The 12429-nt window shown below is 57.0% G+C and overlaps 4 protein-coding genes across 4 annotated transcripts; 2 read left to right on the top strand and 2 right to left on the bottom strand.

Moving 5' to 3' along the window:
* Positions 1 to 1415, top strand: P884DRAFT_273938 (fatty acid elongase-like protein; the record flags this gene model as incomplete). The annotated part of the gene is made up of 2 exons (XM_069442656.1): positions 1 to 765; positions 834 to 1415. The coding sequence occupies 2 exons, from the start codon at positions 1 to 3 to the stop codon at positions 1413 to 1415; spliced, it is 1347 nt and encodes a 448-aa protein (XP_069301606.1).
* Positions 1416 to 3123: 1708 nt separating this feature from the next.
* Positions 3124 to 4085, bottom strand: P884DRAFT_295740 (uncharacterized protein; the record flags this gene model as incomplete). Its single annotated transcript, XM_069444352.1, has 2 exons — positions 3124 to 3519; positions 3603 to 4085. The coding sequence occupies 2 exons, from the start codon at positions 4083 to 4085 to the stop codon at positions 3124 to 3126; spliced, it is 879 nt and encodes a 292-aa protein (XP_069301605.1).
* A 1506-nt stretch (positions 4086 to 5591) lies between these two features.
* P884DRAFT_234031 (Longin-like domain-containing protein) lies at positions 5592 to 7070 on the top strand. The gene is made up of 4 exons (XM_069439903.1): positions 5592 to 6052; positions 6109 to 6274; positions 6334 to 6623; positions 6689 to 7070. Exons 1-4 carry the CDS (start codon positions 6032 to 6034, stop codon positions 6806 to 6808), a joined length of 597 nt encoding a protein of 198 aa, XP_069301604.1. The 5' UTR covers positions 5592 to 6031; the 3' UTR covers positions 6809 to 7070.
* Positions 7071 to 9683: 2613 nt separating this feature from the next.
* Positions 9684 to 12065, bottom strand: P884DRAFT_190575 (uncharacterized protein; the record flags this gene model as incomplete). Its single annotated transcript, XM_069437522.1, has 2 exons — positions 9684 to 10513; positions 10691 to 12065. The coding sequence occupies 2 exons, from the start codon at positions 12063 to 12065 to the stop codon at positions 9684 to 9686; spliced, it is 2205 nt and encodes a 734-aa protein (XP_069301603.1).
* Positions 12066 to 12429: the final 364 nt, after the last annotated feature.

Genomic DNA, 12429 nt, shown 5'->3' with positions numbered 1-12429 from the left:
ATGGCCTTCGAATCAGTCACGGTATCGCTGCCACAGGCATCCCTCTTCCGGTTTCCTCCCAACCCCAACTGTGGCTTCGTGCCCCCGCCTCCGGCCGGCAGCACCTCCTTCGCCCCACCAGTCGACATCCCAGACCACGTCTACCACGCCTTCCTCGACCCTAAGGTTCCCATCACCATCGCCGCTGTATATGCTGTCACCGCCAAGGCGCTCAACGCCTACAACAAGTCCACCGGCAAGAAGCCCTGGGCCATCAGCAAGACTCTCGCCTTCCGGTGGTTCGTCATCGCCCACAATGTCTTCCTGGCCGTCTACTCTGCTTGGACATGGTGGGGGATGCTGGGTACCTTAAGGCGGAGCGTCATCAGCCCCCTCGGTCCGCAGGGAGTCTCGGGTTTCGTCGATTCGCTGTGCCGGGTCAACGGAGCGGCCGGCCTTGGCAACGCCGCTTTCTTCAACGACGACGCCAATTCCTGGCAGACCTTCTCGCCCGAGGCGGTGCTGAATGAAGATGGCGTCCCGAGCCGGTTCTCCGCCGGGCGCATGTGGAACGAGGGCCTCGCCTTCTATGGCTGGTTGTTCTACCTCAGCAAGTTCTATGAGGTCTTCGACACGCTCATCATCCTCGCCAAGGGCAAGCTCAGCTCGACCCTGCAGACGTACCACCATGCCGGCGCCATGATGTGCATGTGGGCGGGCATCCGATACATGGCGGTGCCTATCTGGATCTTCGTCTTCTTCAACTCGTTCATCCACGCCCTGATGGTAAGCTTGCCCTGCCGCTCCTTGTGAGCTTTGGAACGAGAGTGTCAAACTAACCGGATACCGCATAGTATACGTACTACACCGTGACTGCTTTCAACATTCGTGTACCCGTCTTCGTCAAGCGCAGCCTGACGACGATGCAAATCACTCAGTTCCTGGTCGGTGCTTCCTGCGCCATGATTCACTCCTTCATCAGCTATACCGTCCCGGTGATCACGGGCTCTCAGACCGACGCCCCCGCCTCCGCCGCCTCCGCCGCCGCCAATGGTTCCACGGTTGCCGCCACCGGCGGCGTGCTCGACACTGTCAAGGGCACCTACGCACGCCAGTCGGTGCGCTGCATCACGTCGAGCGGCGAGACCTTTGCGGTGTGGCTCAATGTGTTCTACCTCGCTCCGCTGACTTACCTCTTCGTTTCTTTCTTCATCGAGAGCTACATTCGTCGTAGCAACGCCAGCCAGCCTAGCACGCGGGGTGGCAATGCGGGTGTCGCTGCTCGCCGCCTGAGCAACAATGTTCAGCTTGCCGAAAAGGCCGGTTGGGAGGCCGCAAAGAATGTTGAGCGCGAGGTGTACGGCGAGAGCAACGAAGAGGCAGTCGTTTCCGGAACCAAGAAGGCCAACGGTCGGGTGCTGCGCAGCCGGAAGTAACGGTGGACGGTGACACGCACGGCAACGGCCAAGGGAATGACACAGCTGCCTCCGTCCGAGCGAGGATGCATTTGTCGCCATGGTCCTTCGTGTGTGAACGCCATACACCACCCACGGTGGGCCTATGGCGGGCCCATGGCGGGAAACGTCCGAGGAAGCAATCAACCCTTGGGCTCGGACACACTCGGTAAGACGGCCGACGAGGCGCATAATCTAAGGGCGGTCGGCCCGCCGACTTGATGATTCATGACGAAGTCATGAGCCAGTTACGAAGATATTTTATACTGTTGATGCACACCCATATATCTCTGCGCGGTAGACGCACTGTGTTGGGTTGCAGATGGGAGGGACCTATGGGAAATGGTCATCAGCGGTTGTTACATGGTTTTCAATGAAGTGAAGCAAAAAGGGGGGAGTACAGCGTCAGGGGCTCGGGTGAAGGTGCATTTGCATTGCGTTAGTCTTACATATTTTGTCTCTTGTCATCAGATTGGGCTAATCGGGTAGGACGGGCTAAAAGGGGAAAAGGAAAGGGCAAGTCGGTACCTACAACGATATGCTAATATGAAATGCTTAAGAAATGGCACATAATGTGAGCTAGGGAAGTATGACAGATTGTTTACTGCCATGGCTTCGGTACTTAGACTCACAACAAAGCAGCTCTACCCCGTATCGTTTTGGATGATGACCATATGCCGGCTGCGCAGCTTGCCTCCGACGATATGATCGGTGGCGTATGATCATAGTTCTCCAGTCTTGTTCTCTGCTCCCTGCAAGCGCGCCAAGTCGGGACTCGGGTACGGAGCATATGTACATTCATTAATCGGTCAAAAAGAGCAGTGTGAATCAGAGAGCTACCTCCGTACTTCCGCTGTTTATTACCGCGAAACGACATTAGCAAATTCTCTGCTGGATCCAATCAATGTTGAGCTAGATAACAGCGGCGACAGATGACTGGACAATCAAGGCCGACACCAAACGTTAGCAATCTGTCATGTCAAGCTCATCAGCAGATCATCTCCACTGGCCAGCCCTCCGCTCACGTTCCGGCCCTACTTCGTCCTGAGACCCAACACCACCTCCAACATGATGAACTACCAGAGAATAGTGGACCCCTTAACGCCTCTAAACTGAAAAGAAAAACAGCAGAACGCCAATGCGCAGATGCATCCATGCAATGCCCCGAGCGAAACCAAGAGACGAAAGCTGTGAGAAATGCAGAGGCTTGTCAGACGGCCCAAGACAAATCAACCTCTCAACCACCCCCCTTCTCAAATCCCCTCCCCTCCCTCTTACCGCAAGGGTATATCCTCCACGCGCCTCCGAATCATCGCTCCCCAAGAGTGTTGAAATTTTCTGAAGAATGAAAAATTGCCACGCCCCTTCTCAGCGTCAATATGTGATTATAACCAAGGAGCTCCCTGGTTGCGCAAATGCGGTTTCTCCAAATCTTGGGGAAAGATAAAAAAAAAAGTAATAAGAAAAGAACTCCTCCGACTCTATGCTGTAGCCGTCTAAGCCTGTCTGTCCCGCCTGTCTTCATCATGGCGTCTGCCAGTTCTGTCATTGCGCAAAAGAAGACTGCCCACAGATCTCTCCTTGTTCGCGCGCTGTGGCAGCCCGTCTTTCGAAAGCGCCGTTGCCATCGTTGGGCGTTGAATCATTAGTGTTGTGCCTGGTATCAAAGGTCCTTCACCGGCAACCGACGTTAAAAGGTGCTCCAGTTCCAATCCCTCGGCACGCTGTGGGCCGCATCGGGCGTGTGAAGCGGCAGGCTGCCGATGCCGCCACCGGTAGGTGACGCCGCGACGGGGGTCGACGGAGTGTCGGTCTGGCACTGGCGAATGCCCCCGGTCGATTCGCGCCTCGGCGGCTTGCTCGTCGCCAAGCGTCGCCACTCCTTGAACTGCGTGTAACAGTGGCCGCACGCCCGGCTTGGCGTGCCGCGCGGGTTGAAGTTGGCGTCCTGGTCGAGGGGGATCTCGTAGGCGCTGTGCTGGTCACAAAAGATGTTGCCACACTTGCGGCAGTGATGGCGCCGCGTGAAGTAGCTGAAGTGGCGCTTGCAGGTCGCGTGATCGCAAATGGTGGACTCGTGGTCGGGCTGCGGGAGCGCGTCATGTCAGCATGGGTGCACGATGGAAAGAAAGACGGAGTGGCGCCGGCATCACGCGGGGAGAAACATACCTTCCAGTGCTCCCGAGTGGGCGGGCCTGTAGGAACTGGGAACTGACCGAGATCCCAATCGCTGTCAACGAATTTCGCGCTGTCGCCCGTGGACCGCCTACTCAGCCGGCCGAACGCGCTCAGACCGCCGAGGCTCATGAAGCTGCTGCTACTTGGACGCAGGAATTCCTCGGTCGTGCCATTGTCGTCCTCGGGCTGTGGAGGAGCGGGCGGCTCCTTGGATGGGAACTCGGTCGGGCGTAGCACCGCGGGGACATACAGAGGCCGGATTTGGCGGGTGAGATGGTTCTTGGATGATGTCGGTGAGATGTTTCCCGGTGTCCCGAGCGGTGAGAGTGGAGAGTTGAGCTGGGTGGACGTGGGGTAAGCAGTCGCGATAGCAGGAGGTTGAGATGGAACCTGCTGTTGGGGGTGGTATTGGGGGCGCTGCGGGTAAGCAGCGGCGTAGTAAGGAGTCTGCTGCTCTCCTGGAAGGCGCGGCATTATGAAATCCGTCGCCATGGGGAAATCGCGATCGCGCGGCTGATTCCCGAGCTGGTGGTACGCGGCGATGTGGTGCAAGTGATAAGATAGTGGGGGTCAGCAAACACCCACGCCCAGACGATTGAGCTCGATTTCCACACCGAGTAAAACCACGGTGAGCGACGCAAGGGGCTAAAATGTCTCCTTTGGGATGCCTTATATAGATATGTTGGAGTAGGGCAATATATCGACGGCCAGAGAACTGGGACGAATAGGAGGAGTGGCGAAAGGGTCCCGGTCGGGAACAGCAGATCGGGCACGGTATATTGATGCCGCGAGGTAGCAGCAGCGCATGCAAGATGCACACCGACGCTTGCTCGGTTGGTGACGGGTATAGAGTTGTGTCAACCAAGCTGGATGAGACGAACAAGCCAAGTCAGTCCTCGCCTTGGACAAGTCAGAGGAAAGTACGAACAGTTCAGAATCGTCGTCGAATGGCAGCGAAAGGGCACGGTGGCTGGACACGGAGACGAGGGCGACTAGTCGAGGGCGTTATCTTTTCTTATTACGGGTGGGGCGGGAGCGCCGAATGGGAAAGGGTCCATTGTAAGGATGCTTGGATCCGAAGTGCCATGGAGATCTCTCCGCGGGCTGGGCAGAGAGTCGCAGTGGAACCCGCCGTCGGGAAGCTTGTGGGTGGGAGAAGGAACGTCCACTTGGTGAAACCCTGCCCCTGTTCATGTTCGGGAACGGCAAGTGCTCATGCTCCTCGGCCAGGTCCCAACTACTCCGTAATCCGTACACTAAGAGCGGAGAGCCGTGCAATCAAACCGAGAAGCGCAAATGCTGGGGCACGTGTCTCGTCACAATGTCGTTCGTACATACACAATACTAGCTGTCCGCGAGAAGCAAATGATTGAAACAATTGTCGGGGATCGCAACGGTGACCAAAATCCATGATGCCAGGATGATTGTTTGCACGTTCCCTCCGTGCTGGGAATATCGAGACCGACACTGTGCATGGCATCCATCACGTTTAGACCCAGAAACGTCCCGCAGGCGCATGGACCCTGACCCCTGCGACAGGATATACTGCGTAGAAAGAGTGCGAACGCTGACTCGGTCAAGTATTTAAGAGCGCACAAAAAGCGAAGCGATTTTGATGCCAAGGGTTCGAGACAGAGAAAGACAAGTTCATATCGCCGCACCAGAGACAGTTCCAAGAAAAGTGACGCGGTTATAAGGGGATCCATGTGATGAGCCTCTCTATCCCTCGGCTACGGATGCTTACTCCGTACCAGTGACGACTTGCAGGTAGCGGGTCGGTAGGAATATGCAACTGCCGGTGTCTTTCTCGCCTTGGTTTGCCTCGCGTCGCTTGTCGCACGCTGGTTGTTCTAAATTAGTTATATCTCAACTGCTTAACTGCAAGCATTGATTTGGGTGACCGAGAGGCCCCACAGGGCCGGACAAGCCGTTTGAAGCCCAAGTGGAGCTTGAAATTGGCCGCCTCGAAGTGGCCCAATGGTCGGTAGCGGCAAAGCTTTTGGCCGAGGCAGCCGGAGACCTGGGGGTCGCACCTGACTGTTGGACGTCGCCGACTTCCAAGTTCCAGAACGTGGCAACATAACCTCAATTCTCGACAACTTACGGCGAACCAGCAATATCATTCGCATGAAGTTGACCCTGCACTGCCTTCTAATACCTTCGACACGAGGTCCGTCGTCCGACAAAGAGCGATATAAGTATTCGTAATCCGAGGGCCAAACCCGAACTGGTTTCCAACCCCGGCCCAGGCTCGCCCCACATCCCCGAGCGCTGCCGAAGTTCCTCGCCGACTCCGTTACCTCTCACCTCGGTGCCCTTGCTGCAGGCGATCCACTCACACCGCCTGGACCGTACGCCGTATATCCCACCAGCCCGGGTTCGCGAGTCCCGACGAGACAGGCCAGCACACCACCGACACGATGAAGCTTTATTACGTCGGCGTACGTTTTCCACGCGACCTGACCGTGAGGGAGCTTGACGGCTAACACGGCACCAGGTTCTCGACAACACCAGGAAGCCGGCGGTGCAGCTGTGCGCCGCGTTCGAGCTCAGCGACTTCTCGCGCTTCACCAGAAATGAATATGGAAACTTCATGACCATGATCAGCAAGACGGTGGCCGAGCGGACCGGGCCGGGTCAGAGACAGAGCGTCGAGGAGCAGGGTGCGTCCCAGATGCGTCGCCCAGACATTCATGTGCCGCCGCGCTCACGATTGCCCCAGACTACGTTGTCCACTGCTATTCCCGATCCGAAGGCGTCGCGGGGGTCATAATCACCAAGGACTATCCCCACATTGCCGCCCACAGCGTTCTCTCCAAGCTCATGGACCAGTTCCTGTCCGAGGTCCCGCTCGACACGGTCAAGGCCGCCCGAAACGACGGCGATGTCTCGTTCCCCGCCGTGCAGGATTACTTGAACAACTACCAGGATGCCAACCAAGCGAGCAGCATCGCCAAGATTCAGCAGGAGCTGGATGAGACCAAGATCGTGTTGCACAAGGCCATCGACAGCGTACGTATTTCGCGGCGGAGGCTAATCTGCTTTTCGAGTACGCCTGGCGCGCTAATCGTTCACAGGTCCTGCAACGTGGTGAGAAATTGGATGACCTCGTAGCCAAGAGCTCCGACCTGAGCGCGCAGAGCAAGATGTTCTACAAGTCTGCCAAGAAGCAGAACTCGTGCTGCCTTGTGATGTGAGCCCTTGGGGATGACTAAGAGCAGGCCGCGCCCTGGAACTTGATTCGGAACATTGGACCGCCGTGTCCTCCCTCGGCGCCTCGACTGAGATGGGATGAATGCTGCTTCTCGCGTGGCTTCCTTGACGGTCCTCAACCGACATCTACCGCCTTGGTGTACCACTGGTGTTTTGGCCCGGGCCCGGGGTCGACGAGGAGTGGCCTCGATACTCACTCGAATCTGTCCGCCTGGGTGATATTTTTGGCCCTGGAGCCAGCCTTAGCCCTTTGGTCTCTCAATTCGCTTGGGAACGGTCGGAAGACTTCACCCTGGGCCCGACACGGAGCTGACAAGCCGCCGGACAGCTTCAAGAAAAGGTTTCACCGGATCACGGGCTCAATCAGGAGAAGGTAGCTGTGGTGTTCGTGAGGGATCATCCAGCTTCCGCGCCCTCGCTCTCGTCCCCGGCGACAGCGACAGCCGCTCGGATTTCTGTTACTACAATACCCCGATAGATGAATGATCTGTATAAGAATATCGATGATCTTTGTCCGCTAGCTTTCTGTGAGAGAGAGGTTCTTCACTTAATCCGTATACTACGACATTACGAATTAACGTCATCCATACCCTGCTCAGCCACATACCTAATTCGGCCAGGCTCATTTCCAGCAAATTTCATCAAATTAGAACATCTACCAGAGCAACCCAACTTTCTTAATTTTCTTCCAAACACCACTTTTCGACTCCTCTCGACATCACGATCACAATCGCCGATAAGAAGAATACCCCCGAGCCGTCGCCGTACCGCCAGGACGAAGACCGATATCTAGACCTCGAAACCTTCTACGCTATATCATAGGGGCTTAAAGAGGGGGTAGCCTTTGAGGGTAATATAGGGTCAGGGGAGGATAATAAATAGGATAATTGGTATCTCTGGATTGCTCTGGTTCGAATACAATTGATTTGGTACTTTTAGAGTTAGAATTGGTTGAGTTATGTCCTGCTGTTTGTCGTATTTTTTGCTGGCGAATTGAGTGGCCGAAGAGGGTATGTGGCCGAAAAGGGTATGAGATACGTTAGTTAATCTGGTCGGTCTCCGTCATATTAACATTACCGTTACACTGCATGCTCCAGATTCAACCTGATGTGCCGCGGGAGCCGCCAAAAGTCCTGCTTGGTACTCTCCTAAAGTGTGCATATGTGCATATTGGCATCTTGTCTTGATTGTCTCGAGTACGGAGCCGTGTTCGGAATACGCAATGAGAAATTTGGGAAGGGGGGGGTTTGATCAGCTTGGGATCCACCAGGTCCTGCCCTTCCTCGAGAGCCTCCGTCGGACTTCAAAGCCCTGAGTCTGACACTACGGAGCAAGGACATCCACCAACCACCTCAGCCTTTGACCAAGCCGAGTAAGACGGTCGGTTTCTCCGACCGCATAACGTTGTGAGCCATTCATTTTTGCACCCTCACCGCCACACCACACTCGACTCGAATACGGAGCGGAGCGGAGCGGACGTGGGAAATTCAAGCATGTGAGCGAGCGCATTTTAGCGACACACACAACGCGCGAGCAAGGCGAACGGGCACAGGGTAACTACGCGCTGATGGGGGCAAATGGGACAGAAGAGGTAGGTTTCGCTTTCCTTCTCTGCCAAGACGTTACACTGCATGAGGTTGGATTCTCCACCGGTCCATGGCTACCCTTGTAGTGGCCTGACGGAGGAGAAATTGTCGGAGTGTGATTGGCCAGATGAGAGAAAAAGGTTATCGTCGAGTCCTGATTGGCGAGGGCTGGACAGGTTTGGGTAAGAGCATTTCTCCGTCAAGCCTCGTTCTGCGCCGCCCGTTTTGGTTAAGTTGTCATCCATAATCGGTAGTGTACACTACACAGTACGGCGTACTGTGTATCCTGTCCACAGTAATCCGTCCAGACGGGCAAACGGCCCAATGCGGCGTTGTTTGCGGAGGGTGGTGGCGGCTCAAAGACAACGGAGGGGGAAAGGGGGGAGGGTTAGGAAGGAGAAAGGCGGGGGAATGCGGCAAACCGAGCATCGGATGCTTTGGCCTCTCTGCGGTAACTAATGGAACTGTTTCGCACCCGTACGAACATCCCTATCTTACTTACATAAGACACCTACAAACTGCGTGCATTTCAGCCGAAGCAGAAGACTTGTGTTCGTCTCTTGTACAACATACACTACACCACAGACTCGGCGCGCGTTCAACGACGGGGTCGCGTGCGATGGTGGAGGAACATCGGTGAGATGGGCGAGCGGATCCTCCCCACAATTGCAGCAAGCAGCAAGCAGCGCCTTCTTGTCGGTCGTCGGCGCGCCCCCTTGGTTCCCGTTACGTCATGGCAACAAGGGGGACCCGGACGGGCGCGGCGTTCGAGCCCCTCGTCTCCGTGTAGCAGGAATGAGAGCGTGGGCGACGTCCGATTGTCGGTTGTTTTCGAGAGTTGATGCACTTACTCTACACTCCTCCTGAGAGTTGGGGGTTTGATAGTGAGTGTGCAAAAAGAATGAACTGGGACTTACTCAAGTTGTTGCAGTTCAGGGGTTGTTGACACAGTCTTGTCAGGCACCTCGCCGGACGGGGCTAAGGTTATCCCTGCTCCTCTTGAGAGTAAGTAACATTCCGCCTGCGAGGGCAGAGCATGGAGTGGAGGCATCCAAGTGAGAGAGAAAGTACGGCGTACTCTCGTGTAAAAAGTGCACACAACCTGTTGTGAATCGATTGTTGTCACATAGTCACTACAGACAGCCAAGTCGTTTAGGAAGGCGCCCTTTTCTTTCCTGCAAATGAACACAACTGGTACTGTACATACGATACAATGCTTTTCCCTCCCAACTCCCATCAAACAATACAAATAGGACGAGTGTGTGTGTACCCTCTAACCACGGCTCCCGTCTCCTTCGACCCAGCGCCCGCTCCTGCCCCCCTCTTTGAGCACCACCCTCAACCCCTCAATCACCATCCCCTTATCCACCGCCTTGCACATATCGTACACCGTCAGCGCCGCCGCGCTGGCCGCCGTGAGAGCCTCCATCTCGACCCCGGTCTTGCCGTCGCATGAGACGGTCGCCGTGATCTCGAGCACCCTCCTACTACCATCATCATCAGTATCCCCCGCCCCCGAGCTCGCCGGTTGCGCCGGTTGCGGCGGCGGCGGCGGCGACGGCGCGAGCTCGACCTCGGCGTGCGTCAGCGCGATGGGGTGGCAGAGCGGGATCAGGTCGGGCGTGCGCTTGGCGGCCATGATGCCCGCGATGCGCGCCGCCCCCAGCACGTCGCCCTTCTTGATCTGGTTGTCCCGGATCAGGGCGAGCGGCAGGGGCGAGGAGAAGCGCACGGCGCACTTGGCCTGGGCGGTGCGCTTGGTCGGGGTCTTCTCCGAGATGGAGACCATGTGTGCAGAGCCCGAGGCGGTGACGTGCGTTAGCCTGGGGGCGGGGCCTGCGGCGTTGTCGTTCTTCTCGCCGACGTCGTTGTCATTATTGTTTTTGCTTTTGTTGTTGTTGCTGTTGTTGCTGTTGTTGCGGCGTGTAGAGTTCGAAAAGAAGCGGTGTTGGTGAGCGGTGGTCGCGCTGTTCGTGGTGAAGAGAGGGATCAGGAAGCCAGGTAGGTGCTTTGAGGGTAGAGGCCTAGACGGCAAGCCGGCATGATGCCACGACAGACGATTCTGGGTGCGGCCCGGGCGTGACGTTGGGGGATCTACAGTTTCTACTTAGCGCTAGTCTGACCGTACATGCCTTATCCAGATGTTTGCGAGATGCCCCCGACCATGAGATGCCATGATATGCCCCCAACTCCGCCCAATGCTCGACAGGAAGATGAAAGGAAACCCAAAAAAAAAAAAAAAAAAAAAAAAAAAAAAAAAAAAAAGACAAAGTCACCCACCAATCAGTATCATCGGTCGGTTTTTCATGTGCTCCAGCTCCCCGATCCCGGCATGCTTCTCCTTCTTCCTCTTGACGGCCATGCCGATGACGTTGAGGAGCTCATCCGAATTAGGTACCACCAGCGGCTGAGAGGCGGGGCTTGGGGGGCTCTCTATCCTCTCCAAGGCCGCCTGCTCCAGCGCTTTGAAGGCCGTCTCGTCAATGGGCTCGCCCTTGTTCACTCTTCGTATGATATCTCGCAGCGAGACTTCGGCATTGCCAAACAGACACACCTTGAGGTTCCCATCGCTGGTGATCCGAAGCCTGTTGCATGTCCCGCAAAAGTTGTGAGTCATGCTAGTGATGAAGCCAATTCTGCCCGTGAAGCCGGGCACTTCGAATGTCTTGCTCGTGTCGTTCCTGTGGCCCTTAACCCTCCGCAGGTCCGGGTATCGGGTCCTGATCAGGTCCAGCATCTCCTGGTAGCTGAACATCTTGCCCTCGCTCCACTTGTTGCCGTCAAAAGGCATGTACTCGATAAAGCGCACCTCGACGTCCCTCTCGCGCGTCAGTTCTACAAAGGGGAGGATCTCGCGGTCGTTGAGCCCGCGCATGACGACGCAGTTGATCTTGAACTTGATGTCCGCCCCCGCGCGCTTCAGCTCGAAGATGCGGTCCATGGTTTTCTGCACCGCGCTGAACCCCGCTCGCCGCGTCATCAGCTGGAACTGCCAGGGATCCAGCGTGTCGAGAGAGAGGTTGACGCCCGTCAGGCCTGCCTCGACCATGGGCTCGAGCTTACGGTGCAGTGAGAGTCCGTTGGTGGTCAGGCACAACTCCCGCAGTCCGTGGGCGCGCAGCGCTCCGATCTGCCGCATCAGGGGCACGATATCCCGCCGCACCGTTGGCTCGCCGCCCGTGAGCCGGATCTTGGTCACCCCCTGCGAGACGAAGAGGGAAGAGAGCATGACGATCTCGGGCGTCGTCAGGAGCTCCCGCGAGGGTGAGAGAGGCACGCCCTCCTCGGGCATACAGTACAGGCAGCGTAGGTTACACCGCTCCGTGACCGAGATGCGCAGGTAGTCGTGCTGTCGATGGAAGGAGTCGGTCAGGAACTCGGAGAAAGGCTTGGCATCCCGGATGCGGTCCCTACGCGGGCGTGCCAGATGCACGGGGGACTGCGCGGAGCCATTAAGATCCTGGCTGTCTAAAGAAGCCGGCGCCCCGGTTGCTGGCATGTGAGAGCTTGGCGGCGGCGACGGTTCGTGTGCGTGAACCGCAGCGGCTCCGGATGCGAGACGTTTCGGTTGCAGCGAAGCCCCTCGACTTCTCGTGGTCGGCCGCACCACGCCGGACCGGAGCCCGCGAGTGACGGAGCGCACAGTCGCTGCCATCGTCCGACTTCGCCACTTCAGCCGTCGTAACAAGTTTTTTGTTGCTGGTGAATCTGGGCCTGATCGGAGTGCCGGCGCATGTCGTGGGAATGAACGGGAAGAGGCAGTGCTATGCTCTGTTATCAACTCGGCCCTCGGGCCCTGGTGACATAACGCCCTCTCGTTGGAGGATGCTCTCCTGTTGATTTGCCGGAGATGGGGCGAGCAGGCGCCGGCGGGATGGCAAGCGTGACTCAGCGCGGGGGCGGGAGTCTCCGCGGGGCAGCAAAAGGCGGGACTCGGGCGAGCAAGTGGGCCCCGGTGCTGCTCAACGGTTCGGAGGGCGGCGAGACCCCCCCAGAGGGTCCAAGCTCTCTCTCCTTGG

Source organism: Thermothelomyces heterothallicus (genome assembly GCF_042370625.1).
Source record: "Thermothelomyces heterothallicus CBS 202.75 unplaced genomic scaffold P884_scaffold_1, whole genome shotgun sequence".
Classification (NCBI taxonomy): Eukaryota; Fungi; Ascomycota; class Sordariomycetes; order Sordariales; family Chaetomiaceae; genus Thermothelomyces; species Thermothelomyces heterothallicus.
This window is presented reverse-complemented; position numbering and strand designations above follow the sequence as displayed.